Source organism: Pogonomyrmex barbatus, unplaced genomic scaffold, assembly GCF_055798465.1.
Source record: "Pogonomyrmex barbatus isolate J1 unplaced genomic scaffold, ASM5579846v1 scaffold8, whole genome shotgun sequence".
NCBI lineage: Eukaryota > Metazoa > Arthropoda > Insecta > Hymenoptera > Formicidae > Pogonomyrmex > Pogonomyrmex barbatus.
In genome coordinates this window covers 1877283-1891960 of record NW_028297182.1, presented here as the reverse complement: position 1 = coordinate 1891960, position 14678 = coordinate 1877283, and the positions used below count along the sequence as shown (strand labels likewise).

General features: G+C 27.8%; 3 protein-coding genes across 3 annotated transcripts; 2 read left to right on the top strand and 1 right to left on the bottom strand.

Moving 5' to 3' along the window:
* Positions 1–2026: 2026 nt before the first annotated feature.
* LOC105433459 (exportin-4) lies at positions 2027–9381 on the bottom strand. Its single transcript, XM_011648799.3, has 12 exons — positions 9179–9381; positions 7761–8150; positions 7397–7664; positions 6497–6948; positions 6053–6314; positions 5686–5942; positions 5177–5616; positions 3551–3840; positions 3276–3448; positions 2895–3199; positions 2447–2675; positions 2027–2372 (listed from the first exon to the last, which is right to left on the bottom strand). The coding sequence occupies exons 1-12, from the start codon at positions 9227–9229 to the stop codon at positions 2085–2087; spliced, it is 3405 nt and encodes a 1134-aa protein (XP_011647101.2). The 5' UTR covers positions 9230–9381; the 3' UTR covers positions 2027–2084.
* An 821-nt stretch (positions 9382–10202) lies between these two features.
* Positions 10203–11819, top strand: LOC105433466 (uncharacterized). The gene is made up of 5 exons (XM_089083769.1): positions 10203–10490; positions 10600–10724; positions 10801–10913; positions 11025–11197; positions 11283–11819. Exons 1-5 carry the CDS (start codon positions 10455–10457, stop codon positions 11340–11342), a joined length of 507 nt encoding a protein of 168 aa, XP_088939895.1. The 5' UTR covers positions 10203–10454; the 3' UTR covers positions 11343–11819.
* A 719-nt stretch (positions 11820–12538) lies between these two features.
* On the top strand, positions 12539–14347 carry FRG1 (FSHD region gene 1). Its single transcript, XM_011648798.3, has 5 exons — positions 12539–12797; positions 12904–12980; positions 13067–13359; positions 13661–13860; positions 14135–14347. Exons 1-5 carry the CDS (start codon positions 12739–12741, stop codon positions 14280–14282), a joined length of 777 nt encoding a protein of 258 aa, XP_011647100.2. The 5' UTR covers positions 12539–12738; the 3' UTR covers positions 14283–14347.
* Positions 14348–14678: the final 331 nt, after the last annotated feature.

Genomic DNA, 14678 nt, shown 5'->3' with positions numbered 1-14678 from the left:
GATTAAAGCTAATCTACATTGATAGAAATGAATATTAGTCGATAAAATGTTAGCAATAATATGATGAAATTTGCTAACAAAATATGATTGCAGATTTGATTGCGGAAACTGAACTGTATCTATTACTTCGTAAGGATTTAAATAGAATATATTGTTTAAACAGTTTCGAAATGATAGATTCAGTTCTATAGTTAATTTATCGTCATATTCTGTTAATAAATTTTTATTATATTTCTGCTAGCAGAAATAATTATAGCATATATTTTGTTTCCAGAAGTTTTCTTAATAGACAAAATGTTAGCAGTTTTTTTGCCAGTAAATTCAATAGAATAGATTGATAAATTGACATCGACAATCTCCGCTAGCAGGAATTCGAGCTTAATGCAAATATAGTTGATATACCAATCTGTTATAATATTCTATTCGAATTTACTAGCAAACTGCTATTAATATTTTGCTTACTGAGTAAACAGCTGTGTAGAATCGTAAATACTATATTCATACATTTTGTAATTATTATATCGCGAGTTCTGTCATCTCTCTAATTACATTCCATAAATGCTACTTGGGAGCGCATCTACGCTGTATAAGTTCTACATGTATACTCTTTTCCAATTGTCCAATTGTCATTTACTTCGTTGTACCCCTTAGTTACCGTCCCTTCGATAAGAAACCTCATCCAAACTCCTTTCGCAAGTGCGAACAATTCTAGATTGTTACCCTTCCATCGAAGTGGTCCATCGATTTCGTGTACCTTGACATCTCGCGAAATACGAGGTTTCGACCAGGATTCTCCCGAGAAGGGGAGATCTCCGACGTAGATGTGGATATCGGAATTTGACGGAAGACGATCTTGATTCGATTGATTCTAGTCGTAAAGGCGTCTCGCGCGCTCGATCCTGAGGCCAATTATGTATTTCTCTTTTCGATCGCCCACACGACTTTTCGAACGCGGCTTTACACGAGTGTAAACGCCCCACCACTGATTATCCGTTTTCGCTTGCTGACTGTTGTAGTATCTGATAGTTTTATTTTGTTAACAACACCGTACGATGTATATCGAGAAATAAATGCATAAGTATATAAGTTGAACTTTAGGCTCTCTATCGACTATAGCGAAGAGCAAGTGGTATACATGATGAAAGAAAATAAGAGGAAGAGGAGAGAAAGAGAGAAAGAAGCGTACATTACCAGAGAAATTTACATCGCATTTAAGTCGTTGGAGAGATTAATAATCATTGTTATTACTAGTAGACGAAATATAGGAGAGAAGAAGAACGGACACGACAAGAATGAGAGTGTGCCTGAGAGACTGAAAGACAGAGAAAAGCAAGTGAGAGAGAAAGAGAGGGAGAAAAAGAATCCGAATGGAGATTGTATGAAAGGAGGGTGTATGAGAGAGCGCGAGAGAGGACACGTTCGCTTATATATATACATAATACAAAGTATAAATTATATAAATATATAAATAAATTTAATGTTACTTTAATAAGCGTTCTTTTGTGGAACACTGAGAATCATTCGCGAGGCAACATAATAACAGGAAGGCTAACGACGATGCGATCTGTACCAAGTATGTAAGTTCCATGTGTTTCGTTCATAAACTAAACATTCGTTACAAAACGTTTTCCTTCGATCATTTACTATCGGAAACGTGCATCGATGCTGTAACTAGTATTTATTATAAATATTATATTATGGTTACTCGAATATTTCGCTAGGCTCACTGTAAGTGGTAACGTGTAATAAAATCGGTCAATAAAAAGCTTATATGCTTAATATATGTCCTTTTTCCGTAAACATCATCCGTACATTAAAAACTCGTTGCGTAGTTAATCAATATATTCGTCTGCACTAATTAAAAAAAACTGAATTTAATTTGATTTTTCTATAAATACATTAACTAAATTTGTTAAAAAAAAAATCTAAGCGCCGTGAAAAATATCTAAGCGGGAAATTAACCGCATGATTAAACGTACGACGGAAACACGATCTTGAAATTTTTCAATCAGCTTCAATATCTAAATTTATATTGTTTAAATAAATTCTTTATTTTTGCGTATTTACATTTTAATTTCTAATCTTTACTTAACCATTAAGAATCCTTGTACGTTTACGATAAATTTTTCAAAGTTATCTTTGAACTTTATTCTTTGATCACGTTCAGCGTTTAATTCTATATTCGCTGTCAACGTAGTGAATGCATTTGCTAATCTTTGTGCTACCTGTGGATCCGTCTGAGTGGACACAATGCTTTGTACAAGTTGCTGATATTGATCCTGATAGCAACATATGAGATAGTACAGAGGCATACTGGCGCTTGGTATCAAATCTGAATCCATTTGATGTGACAAAATGAGACTTATGAGTAACTGAAAAAAATAAATTCAATATGTTAGAATTTGGATTCTAAAAAGCACATTTAATCATTTAAGTAAAAACTCACATTCAGGAAAGGAGCCATTACATCTTTACGTGAATGTCCGTGTATAACTTCATTAAAAATATGCTTGGCTAAAACTTGAATTGTATCACAGCAAAGCGCAGCTATTTCATTGCCAAATGAATATAAACCTAATTCTACTGACGCTAAGAGCTGCTGCAACAGTTTAGGAGATAGGTCGCAAATGTGATCAGGACATAGATCACATACGAATGCTATCATTTTGAAATACCTGTAAAAAAAGCAATATTAAATATATGCCAATATAACAAGGATAGAAATATTATAATACACGAACTAATTCAAAGTTCGTAAAAATCTTTCAAATTAAATATTTAAACCATTAATAAAAATTGAAAATGATTTTATTTATTATAATTTCAATTTGATAATTTAACTTAATAAATATATATTTTCTATTTACATATTGATTAAATATAATTATACTTACTGTAAACATAATGACGGAAATTTTAACAAATTCATCGTCATCAAAGGCATGATTATATTTAAGCCATACAGAAAAACGTCAGTGGATAGAACAGGATCGATAGATTCATTCGCCGATTGTTTTACTGCATGATTTAAGTTAAATATATCTTTAATTAATAAATTAGTTAATAATCGCATTATTAATAAAATATCCTGAAAAGTATCCTCTTCTGCAGTCGAATCTATGGTAAGTCGATGACCGTTGCAACGTGCATATGTTTGCAACAATCTTAAACAAGTCTTATATACGGAGACAAGATCAGGCTAAAATAATACAATAATATTAAAACTAAATACCAGCAATTAATTTTAATAGCTCAGATAAATAGCAAGAACTTACCTCTGTTAAATCAAATAAAATTTTCGTATATTCATTGAATAGTTCTAAAATAAGTTGCACTATATCTTGATAATTATGATACAAAGATAATAATTTTGGTAATTCATTTAATATAGGATAAGTATGTTGATACACGACCGTTACTATCGCACTTTCAGTACCTTGCAACACACCTATTTAAATAAAATGACAATTTCATATGTATAATTTTATCTCAAATAAAATATACGAACTATCGATCACATAAAAACTTAAATAAATATTCAACAAATTACCTATACAAGATTCCAATATATCTATGACTTGAACTTTAATGTGTTCCTCGTGGTAGGACGACATGAAATTATTACTAGAAATTAATTGTGTATATCTGATTTTCAAGGATTCTACAGTTTGCAACCAGTGGTTATAGTCCGTACTTGGTCTTAAATTTTGTAACATGCTACAAGCATTCACCACTGCATGCATTAAACCTCTTTTGATGGTTTGAGGAAAATCATATTGTGTTTTCATAGCCAACTGAGTAATATAAGTAAATTGTTCAGATTTTAATAAGCAGCAGGCTCTGAAAAATTAATATATTTAGATTTTACCATACCATTAAAAATATTATTATAACGATTACTTTAACGTTAAATCTTGTGTAATATATACCAAATGCCTTTATATTTTTTTATGCAAGCTGTAACATGTAATGTGATATTTTTTGTCACAAACACAATTAAATCACAAAGAAATAAGAACCGTGAACCATAAAGAACATTTATTCTGTTAAAGCAATCGTAAACGTAATACATTTACTAAAGTAGACGATAATTTGTCTAGGGCACGCATATTTTATTTTTCTGAAGTGTCATGTATCAAAATAAAGTGATATATTGAAAACAAAATGAATGATTTTGAAAATAAAGATATAAAAATAAAGATTTAGATGTAAAAATGAAAAAACAAGATAGTAGATTATGGTAATCCCTTTCAAAGCTGGAAGGCACAAAATAAATTACTTATCTATTAAAAAATTTTTAATGTGTAAACAGATTAATATCAAAAGATTAATTAACAAACTATAACTCGAAACATGGCGAAACATCAAAAGATTATTTTCTGAATTAATTTGTTCTTGGATATATCTTTAACATATCTTTTTTATGTATAAATATGTGATATAAAATCGTATAGATATATGATCCATAAAATTCAAATATTCATAAGATTTGTACTAAACTTTAAGAGAAAATAACATAAATATCAAAAAACTTAGGAAAAATTTTTGAAAATTTCTATTAAATTAAACCAAACATGTCATTATTTACTCAACATTAAATATGTTTTTTAACAAGCTGAATTTTGTTAATAAAAATATATTCTTAAGTAAATTTTAAGAATATTAAAATTTTAGAATTGTTAAATACAGATCATTTAAAATTACGTAAAATATGGTGTCCAATTAAATTTTAGAAAAAAGAGGCGAACATTATCAAACATACAAAATTGAGCGTATACAAACTTTATGAGGAATTTTATATGTACATACATATATAATTTTACTTTCTCAATATATTTCCATTAGATATATATGTAAAATAAGTTGAATTTAAATTAATATTTGTTATTATTGTATATATATTTATATGATTTATGATCAATTCTCTTGCCGCGCAAAAGCGGGTATGTGCAATCACCTACCAGAAAATAAATGCCCCATATTTTTTTCACAAAATATCATCCAGCAAAAATCTTAGCGAAATCCATAATCCGTGGATTCCATCTGGAAAATTTTCCATTCTAGTCAAGTTCTATTCGAAACTTAATTTATCAATTATTAATTTGTACGGAAAAATATCGTTGTCCCTAAACAAATTATTAATGTGACTATTATACATTTTCCGTGTTATATTTACCTCATTCGTGAATTACAAAGAGATATTAACAATTTTATAGTTTCCTTTACTAATGCTGGTTCACTTTTAAAAGCATTAAGGTTGCAAATTACTTTATCCAAGATAAAATTCATCGACCATAACGCACCGGGACTATCAACACCGAAAGCATGCAAAAGCGTAGTGCTTAATTCGGTGTAATAGTCTTCAGTTGGCAAAAGATAGCACTGCGACCATCTTTGTAAAAACCATATTATCGTATTACTTAATTCAGGACTAAGTATATTTTCCAAGTGTATTCCTATAGCAGTTTTCTCAATAGTGCATAAGCGAAAAATGCCAGTGATTAATCGAATAACTTGGTCGATACAGTCCGTCGGATTACTTATATCCGATTGAATATCTTGCGAAGATACTAAAAATTCCAATGTACGATTTATATCGACTTGTCCCTCGCGAAACTGAAAATACAAAGAAAATTTAGTATCTCTATTTTACTCTGATAGAGAAGTTACTGAACTTTTACAAACCTGTTCCATACTGCATCGTGTAATTTCTATAGGTATTAATGCTGTTTCACCTTCCGCTTCCATACAAAAAACATGCCCTATTATTAAAATAAGCCAATGCAAATCCTCATATAACTCATCCATGGATGCAGGTCGTGATGAAGATTCATTTTGCTCAGCCAATATGTTTAGATTATCACGCAACTTATGTATTCGATCTTCAAGTAATTGCACTAATAGAGGTAAAGAATGCCTCAGCACTTGTCTTCCAAAATTTCCTAAAATTTTATCAAACATATTATATCGTTATTATATTGTTGAAATCAATGTAACAAAATATCTTTTAATAGATATTTATAATACATATAAATCCACTAATGCTATTTACCAACTATTTGTAACTGCTCCTTATATTTAACTTTGTCATCATCTTCCACATCTGCTACTTCCTCACTAAGACTTTTGCTACCGATATTTCTTATACCTTCAGGAGGTGACAAGTGACATCGAAGATATATATCGAATATCTGAATAGAGCTCTGCTTACAAAATTCTATTGGAAATGCTCCCCAACCTGATAAAAACACACATGGCCATATTTCAAACATGTGTTCCATAGCTTCCATATATAAGCAATCATCAGTATGTATCTGTAAACATAAAAATTTATATAAATTTTTTTATATACATATAAAAAAATCAATTACATTAATATACATATAATATAATAAAGGACTTTTTTATAAAATTAAATATTCTAAGAAGATTAGAATCAAATTCAAAAATTTTTATACCAAACTTCAAATATGGATCCAAATAAAATAATAATTACCGATTCTTCTTGTGCAGCACATTCTATAAATAAACATGTTAATCTTGTTATTTGTTCTAAAAAAGATTTCAACATGTCTTCGGGAAGATATTTCAGTGAACTTTGAAAGAAATAATTAATTTTTCTTATAATATTGGTAATTCCATTTGCCTCTTGATCACTAATCTCAATGGTCGATACAAGTTTCAAAAATCTCTGCATATAATTTGTCAGATATTGCACTTTTAATTGTTCACCGTTTAAAATTCTACCATGTAAGCTCGCCAGTTGTATCAAACAGTTCATAGCATGGTGAGCTAGTTGTGGATTATTGCGTACTTTCCAATACAATGTAAAAAATAGATCTAATATTGCTGGATCTAGTACTATATCCTGCCATTGTATATGTAATCTCAATGGCGGACTGTTTCCAGATTCATTAACTTCACACATATAATATAATCTTTTAGGTAGTGCACTGGAGTTAAGGTTTAACTGTAATATTATTTTACTTTAACTATATATGAATTTTTTTTATCATATTTATACTTCATATTTGATGTTTAAATTTATATGTTACTATTAAATCATACTTAATATTAAATGTAAATTGAATAAAATATAAGCTATAATATAAATAAGAATAAAATGGAATATTTATAAAAATTTACAAAAATAATTATAAAATAAATATAAATCTAGAACTACTAACTATAATAATCTTTCTTATTTATATTGTATTATATATAGAAAGTCATTATTCATTTATTTGAATGATGAGAATATTTAATTTCCAACTTTGTTTCTTTTTCAATTAATATATAATATTTTTATATCAATGAATGTCAAGTTTTATATATTATATATTATTATATTATTTTATATTATATATTATTTACAATATTAATAATAAAAGGATATAATTTACGTAGATAAAACTCCAAGTAAGTATACTCTCCACAATGGAAAGTAAAGGTTTCACGACAGGTAATGTCGAGTCATTAAAATCCTTCTTGATTAATTCACCAAATATTTCAATACAAAATTTAAAAATTTTTTTCATATCGCTTAGCTCGAACTGTTTCTTCTCCTTAAAATGAACTTCCCATGTTAAACCTATATCAGACGATTTAGCAGTCGTTGCATATTCTTGCAATATTGCAGATAAAATATTGCAGCCTAAAATTTGCTACAAATAAGGAAATGATTTTTAGTCCCTTTTTCTCTTTTACACATCACATAAGATGATATAATTTTGGACAATCTTATTCTAATGTATACTTACATTTGATAAGTCTCCACCCTTTATTAAATTTTCTATTTCACCTAAAATTCGACTTCTCTCCTGTCCAAAGTCATCTACACTGCCTCTCTTAATTATTATTGCAAAAACTTGGAGTATTCTTGCCTTGACATATGGTGCTAATGTAGGTCTACTCATAACGTAATGCAACAAGTAGTATCTCAATGATGAAATGTCAGATTCTGGCAGAGTGGGCCACTCTTGGACTAGAGCTGTTTTTATTAAACCAGCTGTTTCAAATAGTACATAATCTACAGTGCTTGATTCTAAAATTTGCTGACATAATTGATACGGTGATTTTGTTTTCCGAAAATTTATAAATACAGTTTCCGCAGACTGACGTTGTTCTGATGTGATTAGATTTGGCGGCGCCTAAAAGTAATGCGATAAAATTATTTATTAATGCTCTATAATTTCAAGCAAATGAGATATTTCTTTTACTATCTAGCAGACTTTAGATTTGATACATTTATATGAGCAATTAAAACATATCAGCAATTTTTTCTCAACAATAATAGAAAGACTTGGAATATTTAATTACAAATAATAACTGAATTAATTAGTCATATAAATTCAAGAACATGAGAAAACTTTCTAAAGAAAAATATTTATAAAAAAATTGTATTATATTTTAATATCAGATTAATAATCCAATATTTCCAATAGACAAAATTTTTTATCTATTTTTTATCTTCCTAAGTTTTATTTTATGTTCTAATTTTAAACTTTGTGTTATTTGAGTTACTACTAGAACAATTACACACATTCTATTTTACATGTTCATATACAAGATAAAATATGTGAACTAGATGCAGATGTCATTAACAAGAATCTATTGCAATATTTTACTTGAATCTACCAGCAAACTGGTTATTATATATCCAACATCTTGTTTACTGCTTTCTCTTTCATAGAGTGAAAGCCATGCCTTCTCTAAATAAAAAAATATATGAAATTACGTAACACGTGGACTGCACTGACACGTCTGAAAGTTTTGTTTTGCTTTGTCTCACACATGACATTTATTTGCGTAAATCGTCTGCCTCGTTCTAGAAATATATTTAAATTTTGTTCTGTTTCATTCTATCGCAAGACGTCAAATGCATACGCGGGTATCTAGAATTTTGTTGAATCTTAGAAAGATAAATTTTTAAATGTGTCGAAGATTTTAACCTCAAAATCAGATCTCATGAACGTAGACAAAAATTCTCGAGCGCGATAGAATATGATACTTCCTACTCATAAATTTAGACTCAATTTGAGGGAAGGAAAGAAGTTTCGCCAGAATTCGTGGACGATACTCTTTGTTTCATTCATCGATCGCATTTAAGCTGGAAGCTTCGCGATGATCTATTTGAGAGACAAAGAAAATCTAGCGGCAAGAAAATCTAGCGACTCACCAAAATAACTTGCGCCGCGGCTTCCAATTCCCTCAGCATTTCCTCCGCCATGTCGAACAGAATTTATTTATTTCGTTAATTCAAACAAAATAAACAATTTGATGTTACGATTATGTATAAAACTTTTCCCTTCGGATCGTGGTCCTTATTTAGATCAACACACGCCAGAAATTGTGTATAAATTTCACGCCACTCTGGGTGCGTTCAGGAAATACAACGATGAGCGCTCCGTAATCATTGGCTGTAATTGTAGAAGTCTTTAAAGCGGTGCTGACAATAAGACTTTAAGACGTAAGCTTAAGAAATTGGCCAATCACAATCGATTATTCTTCTATAAATCGATTATGATTAGCCAATTTCTTAAATCTTACGCCTTAAAATCTCATTGTAAACGCTGCTTAAGTATCGGTCCACAATAGATGATTTAAGTTTTAAGAAGTAAGAAATTGACCAATTATAATCAAATATGAAAAGAATAATCGATTATGATTGGTCAATTTCTTACGATTTAAAGATTAAATATTTATTATGGACTGACACTAAAAGAACCTACCAATAGCTGCAAAAAAAAAGCAGCTTTACAAGTGTATAAAATTTTATAACATGATTGGTTCTTGCTCTTAGATCCGATTGCATTAACATTATTTTGGTTTTGAACAAAACTTAAATATGTGTCTGTCTTTATTTACTTAGAAAAGAAGATAAAGACAGATACACATTTAAATCTCGCCTAAAGCCAAAATAAATGTATAAATCAGTCATATTAAAAAAATTTACACGCATTTAAAATTGCAAAGCTGCTTTTTATGATGAACATAACCAATGGACGAATTCAAGCTGACAAAGCAGCTTGAACTCGCCCAATAATAGCGAGTATTCAACGGTCGTATTTTGTAAGTGTCGATCCACAATAAGTATTTAATCTTTAAACCATAAGAAATTGACCAATCATAGTCAATTATTCTTTTCATATTCGATTATAATTGATCAATTTCTTACTTCTTAAAGCTTAAATTATCTATTGTGGACCGACACTAAGTCATTCACCTGGAAAGGCTTAAAATTTCCGTTTCTACGCATGCGCAGAAATTTTTTTCAACGCTCCTGAAAAAATCAACTTGCTTGGCAATTTTCTCTTGTTACGTATGATTATTTGTATGGGACAGGATCAGCAGTTGATCAATGAATAAAGTGCGAAAACGAGACACGCTTGTCATAATTTAATCAGCTGATTAAACGTTTTTTTGAAATTCTTGAAATTGTTTAGATCCGTACGATGGAATTGGCTGATGTCAAAACACTCATCCCTAAAGTCGGTACATTTATCTCTTTTATAACAGAAATTTAAAACATGTATCTTTTTGATTCTATATATATATATATATATATAAAACTGAATATGATTTCTTTTTTTTTTACAGAACAAGGGTAACAAGGATAGGAAACCTTTGCAGGTATTACAGCCAGCAGCTACTGACAATGAGATGTTAGTTGGTGTTGACAGAATTCTTAGATCTACCAAATCACAAAGAGCAAAGACAAAACAGTAAGTTATTGTCAAATATTTATTATGAATGTGTAAAAGAAATAATTACAGATTCTAAAAACAGAGTGTATTCTAGGGATGTAGAAACAGTTAAAAAAGATACTTCTAAATATTTGAAAGTCACAAAGAAAAACAAGGCTGTTCAGACTGCATGGGATAGAATAAAAATTAAAGATTTAACATCCACAGGTATCCACCTACTGAAAATATTTTTTTACTTTTTCATATTTGTATATTTCTAATTTGTTTTATTTATAAAAAATTAAACATTTAATTAAGTATTAATTTTATTTGATTTAGATAATCCTAGTGAAAACTATTGGCAAATCCTAGCTGATAGAAGACAAATTGCGCTTGTAGATGCTTTAGAGGAAAATAAAATACTTGTACAACGTATTGCAAAAAAAGAAGAGGAAATTCGTGTTTACAAAGAAATGTTAGAAGAGACAAAAGCACTTGCTGAGACATTACAGGTAATGTTATTTATATTACATTGTATTTTAATATCATATTTAACATCAATCCTTAATCTACATATTATATATATTTTTATTGTAGGAGTTATACAAAGAAGATAAAAATGATGTAAATAATTCATTAGATGACAGCAATCTTTGATTTGTATTATTGAATTTCTTAATTAAACATAAAAAAATTAATGTATTAGTAATTGCTGATAATTTATAAAAATTATACAATATTAGAAACATAATATTTAAAATATTCTTTAGCTTTAACATAGCAATTTCAGCCATAGCAATTGTTTAATCATTTGAATGTAATAGAAAAAAATAACATTTTTTTTAATAAAATTATTTTAATATTCCCCAAAGATGTACAAGTTAGTGGTTTTTTACACATATGGTTAGTGTAAAAAGTATGAATTTTTTTATTATGTAGTGATGATAGGAAGATAAAATATAATATGTTATTTATGATATCTAATACAGCAAAAAGCAATCATATCTCCAATAAATGTATTTCAAATGTCAAGAAATTAAATAGATGTAATAATATAAATAGCTGTTAAGAATTTTTAAAAAAATCATTGAATAACAAGTATGAATCTAAAATAAAAAATTTTTATACATTTTATATCTGTGTATTAATTTCTTATATTTATTTTATAATAATAATATATATTAATCTATTTTTAAAAGAAGTATCAATGTAAAGCCCATTGCTATCATCTCTCAAAATTTATTGTTGCCTCTTCTTCGCGATTGGTTCTCTCTCTGCGCTAACTTGATGAACGATTGTTGTCGCGGAGATCATTTAGATATTGTATGTGTTGAATGTATAAAAAAATTAATAATATAATAGTATTGTATTAATTTCTGCTCCTTCTATTTAAAAAAATATATAACGCGTGTCGCGCGTAGTTGTGTTGTCTAGTCTTATGAAGAAATGATATAAACTTGATTTAAAATTTAATATGGATATTTAGTACACATTAAACAAAACATGAAATAAAAATTATTCAAAGAGATTTTCCTTAAAAAGTAAGCTAGAGAAACTTTTAATAATTTTACAACTCTCTTTTGAAAATTTCTAAATTAAAACATTTTAAGTCTTGTGAAATAAATTTTTTTTTTTTACAAACCTTTTAAACTAAAATAATTTTGAATTATAATTCACGGAGAATTTTAATCGATGTTTATATTTTAATATTTTTATATATTTTAAAAATTTTTATTCATAATTACCGCCATTAATTGTGAGGAAAAACAACATGGTAATCAATCTTTCACTTTAATTTCGAGTAAAATGATCGCTTGCTTGGTTCAGTTACTGCACCTGTAAACCTTGTGTTTTATTAAAAGAGCAAGCAGATGATTGGTCGTCGTCTCGCTGCATGGCTGCTTTACTGCGTCCTGTAGAAGCCATTGCACAATATAACGTCTCTTCGATATAGTTGTTGCATTTTGTTTAATTCTATTTTATACGAACGTGTGTGAGATCCACAGATTATATTTATTTATTTATTTATTTTTTCTGTGCTGTTGATATCAAAATGTCAGAATATGACAAGGTGCGAACGGGAAAATTAGTTTTAAAAGGCGAGAAATCAAGGTACATATCTCTCCTTATCGTCATTGACCATTGTTAATCAACCGTTTAAAATTCAACGTATATTCATACATCATCAATATTATTCATAGATTTTTTTTCTTTTTAGACCAAAGAAACGAAAATCTAAGAAACAGGAGAAAGAACTGGATGTCACTGTAGATGATAAAGATACTCTCACTCATGGTATTTAATAATCATTTTGCATAAGACAAACAATGCATGACATATTTTTACAATAAATATATATAAAAAAAAATCTTATTTTACAGGAGGATGGTGGAAAGTTAAGAATGTACTTGAAATCACTGGCACAGTGGCCATTGAATTTGGAAATCAAACTTATATGAAAGCACTCGACAATGGATTGTTTACTCTTGGAGCACCGCATGTCGAAGGAGAAGGTCCATCACCAGAGGAAATTTTAACAGCATTTCCTGTCAGCGAAACCAAAGTTGCTTTGAAATCAGGATATGGCAAATATCTTGGCGTTGATAAAAATGGTGTTGTTATTGGAAGAAGCGATGCAGTTGGTTCTATAGAACAGTGGGAACCAATCTTTCAAGTAAGTTTCATATATATATATATATATATATATATATATATATATATATAAAAGAGTAGATATAAATATTAAATTATATTATATAACATAACTTAATCTAATCTAGAATATTTGAAAAATATTTTAATATTTGTGATTTCAGAATTTTGATACTTTATTCCATTACTTGTTAAATACTGGATCTAACCTAATTTGCTTATTTTTCTGTTTGCATACAAAATACACACACATACACACATTTAAATTTATATAAAATTATATATATTTCTTATATATTTCTTAGATTTGTATTATTTTCTAGGATGGCAAGCTTGCAATACTAAATAATACAGGATGTTTTATATCAGTTTCAAATGATGATGATATAACTTGTCAAAATAGAACAGCTGGTCCATCAGAGTTTGTTGTTATAAGAAGTATAATACAACGTTCTCAAAGTCCTAGTAAAGATATACCAAAAGAAGAACAAGGTACACTTGCAGATGTTGAAGTAAATTATGTGTAAGTATGAACTTTTATGTATAATTATATGATTATATGTAATTATTGAACATAAATATCTATATTTTTTATTAAAACTTTATATTTGATTTATTGCTTTTATTAATTTTTTTATTCATTAAACTTCTTTCTATTTTAAATCAAGTTTAAAAGCATTTTATAATTTAATTAATATTAATATTAATAAATTTATAATATTAATATTTTAATATTATATATTATATATTTTAATATTATATATTAATAATTTTAATATTAATATTTAATTTTACAGACGAAAATTTCAAAAATTTCAAGATAAAAAGTTAAGAATAAATAAATCTGATCATTCCGAGTTGGAAAAAGCAAAAACAGAAGGAAATTTGCATGAAATTTTATTAGACAGAAGAAGTAAAATGAAAGCAGATCGTTATTGTAAATAATTAATAAAGCTTTTTGTAAATAAAATATTGTAAATAAAATTAATTAAAATATATTTTATAAAAAATGTATTATTTTCTTTACCTAGTTATTTATTATTATTAAAACAGAATCATTTCAAAATAAAAATACTAAATATATGTAAATTAAATATAAAAAATATATTTAAAACGAAGTATCTTCGTATATTTAAAAAATATTAATTTGTTGTGTTACATGTATATAAAAAATACGGGACAATATTTAAATTTATTGAATTGTTGGAATCTATACAATTTTATTTTATAAAATTCTTAATTTTATAATAGAAAAATCTATTATAACTGTAATACAACAAAAAGAAATTACTAATGAATAAACATTACAAATTCCAAGAATTAATGAAATAAAATGAGACA

Excerpts from the sequence above, each read along its gene's own strand:
- FRG1 (XM_011648798.3), top strand. The coding sequence starts at position 12,739 with ATGTCAGAATATGACAAGGTGCGAACGGGAAAATTAGTTTTAAAAGGC. Across the intron at positions 12,798-12,903 it reads TTAAAAGGCGAGAAATCAAG|ACCAAAGAAACGAAAATCTA; the intron begins GTACATATCTCT and ends TTTTCTTTTTAG. Across the intron at positions 12,981-13,066 it reads TAAAGATACTCTCACTCATG|GAGGATGGTGGAAAGTTAAG; the intron begins GTATTTAATAAT and ends CTTATTTTACAG.
- LOC105433466 (XM_089083769.1), top strand. The coding sequence starts at position 10,455 with ATGGAATTGGCTGATGTCAAAACACTCATCCCTAAA. Across the intron at positions 10,725-10,800 it reads CAAAGAGCAAAGACAAAACA|GGATGTAGAAACAGTTAAAA; the intron begins GTAAGTTATTGT and ends AGTGTATTCTAG. Across the intron at positions 11,198-11,282 it reads CACTTGCTGAGACATTACAG|GAGTTATACAAAGAAGATAA; the intron begins GTAATGTTATTT and ends TTTTTATTGTAG.
- LOC105433459 (XM_011648799.3), bottom strand. The coding sequence starts at position 9,229 with ATGGCGGAGGAAATGCTGAGGGAATTGGAAGCCGCGGCGCAAGTTATT. Across the intron at positions 6,315-6,496 it reads GTGCTGCACAAGAAGAATCG|ATACATACTGATGATTGCTT; the intron begins GTAATTATTATT and ends TTATGTTTACAG. Across the intron at positions 5,617-5,685 it reads CACGATGCAGTATGGAACAG|TTTCGCGAGGGACAAGTCGA; the intron begins GTTTGTAAAAGT and ends TTGTATTTTCAG.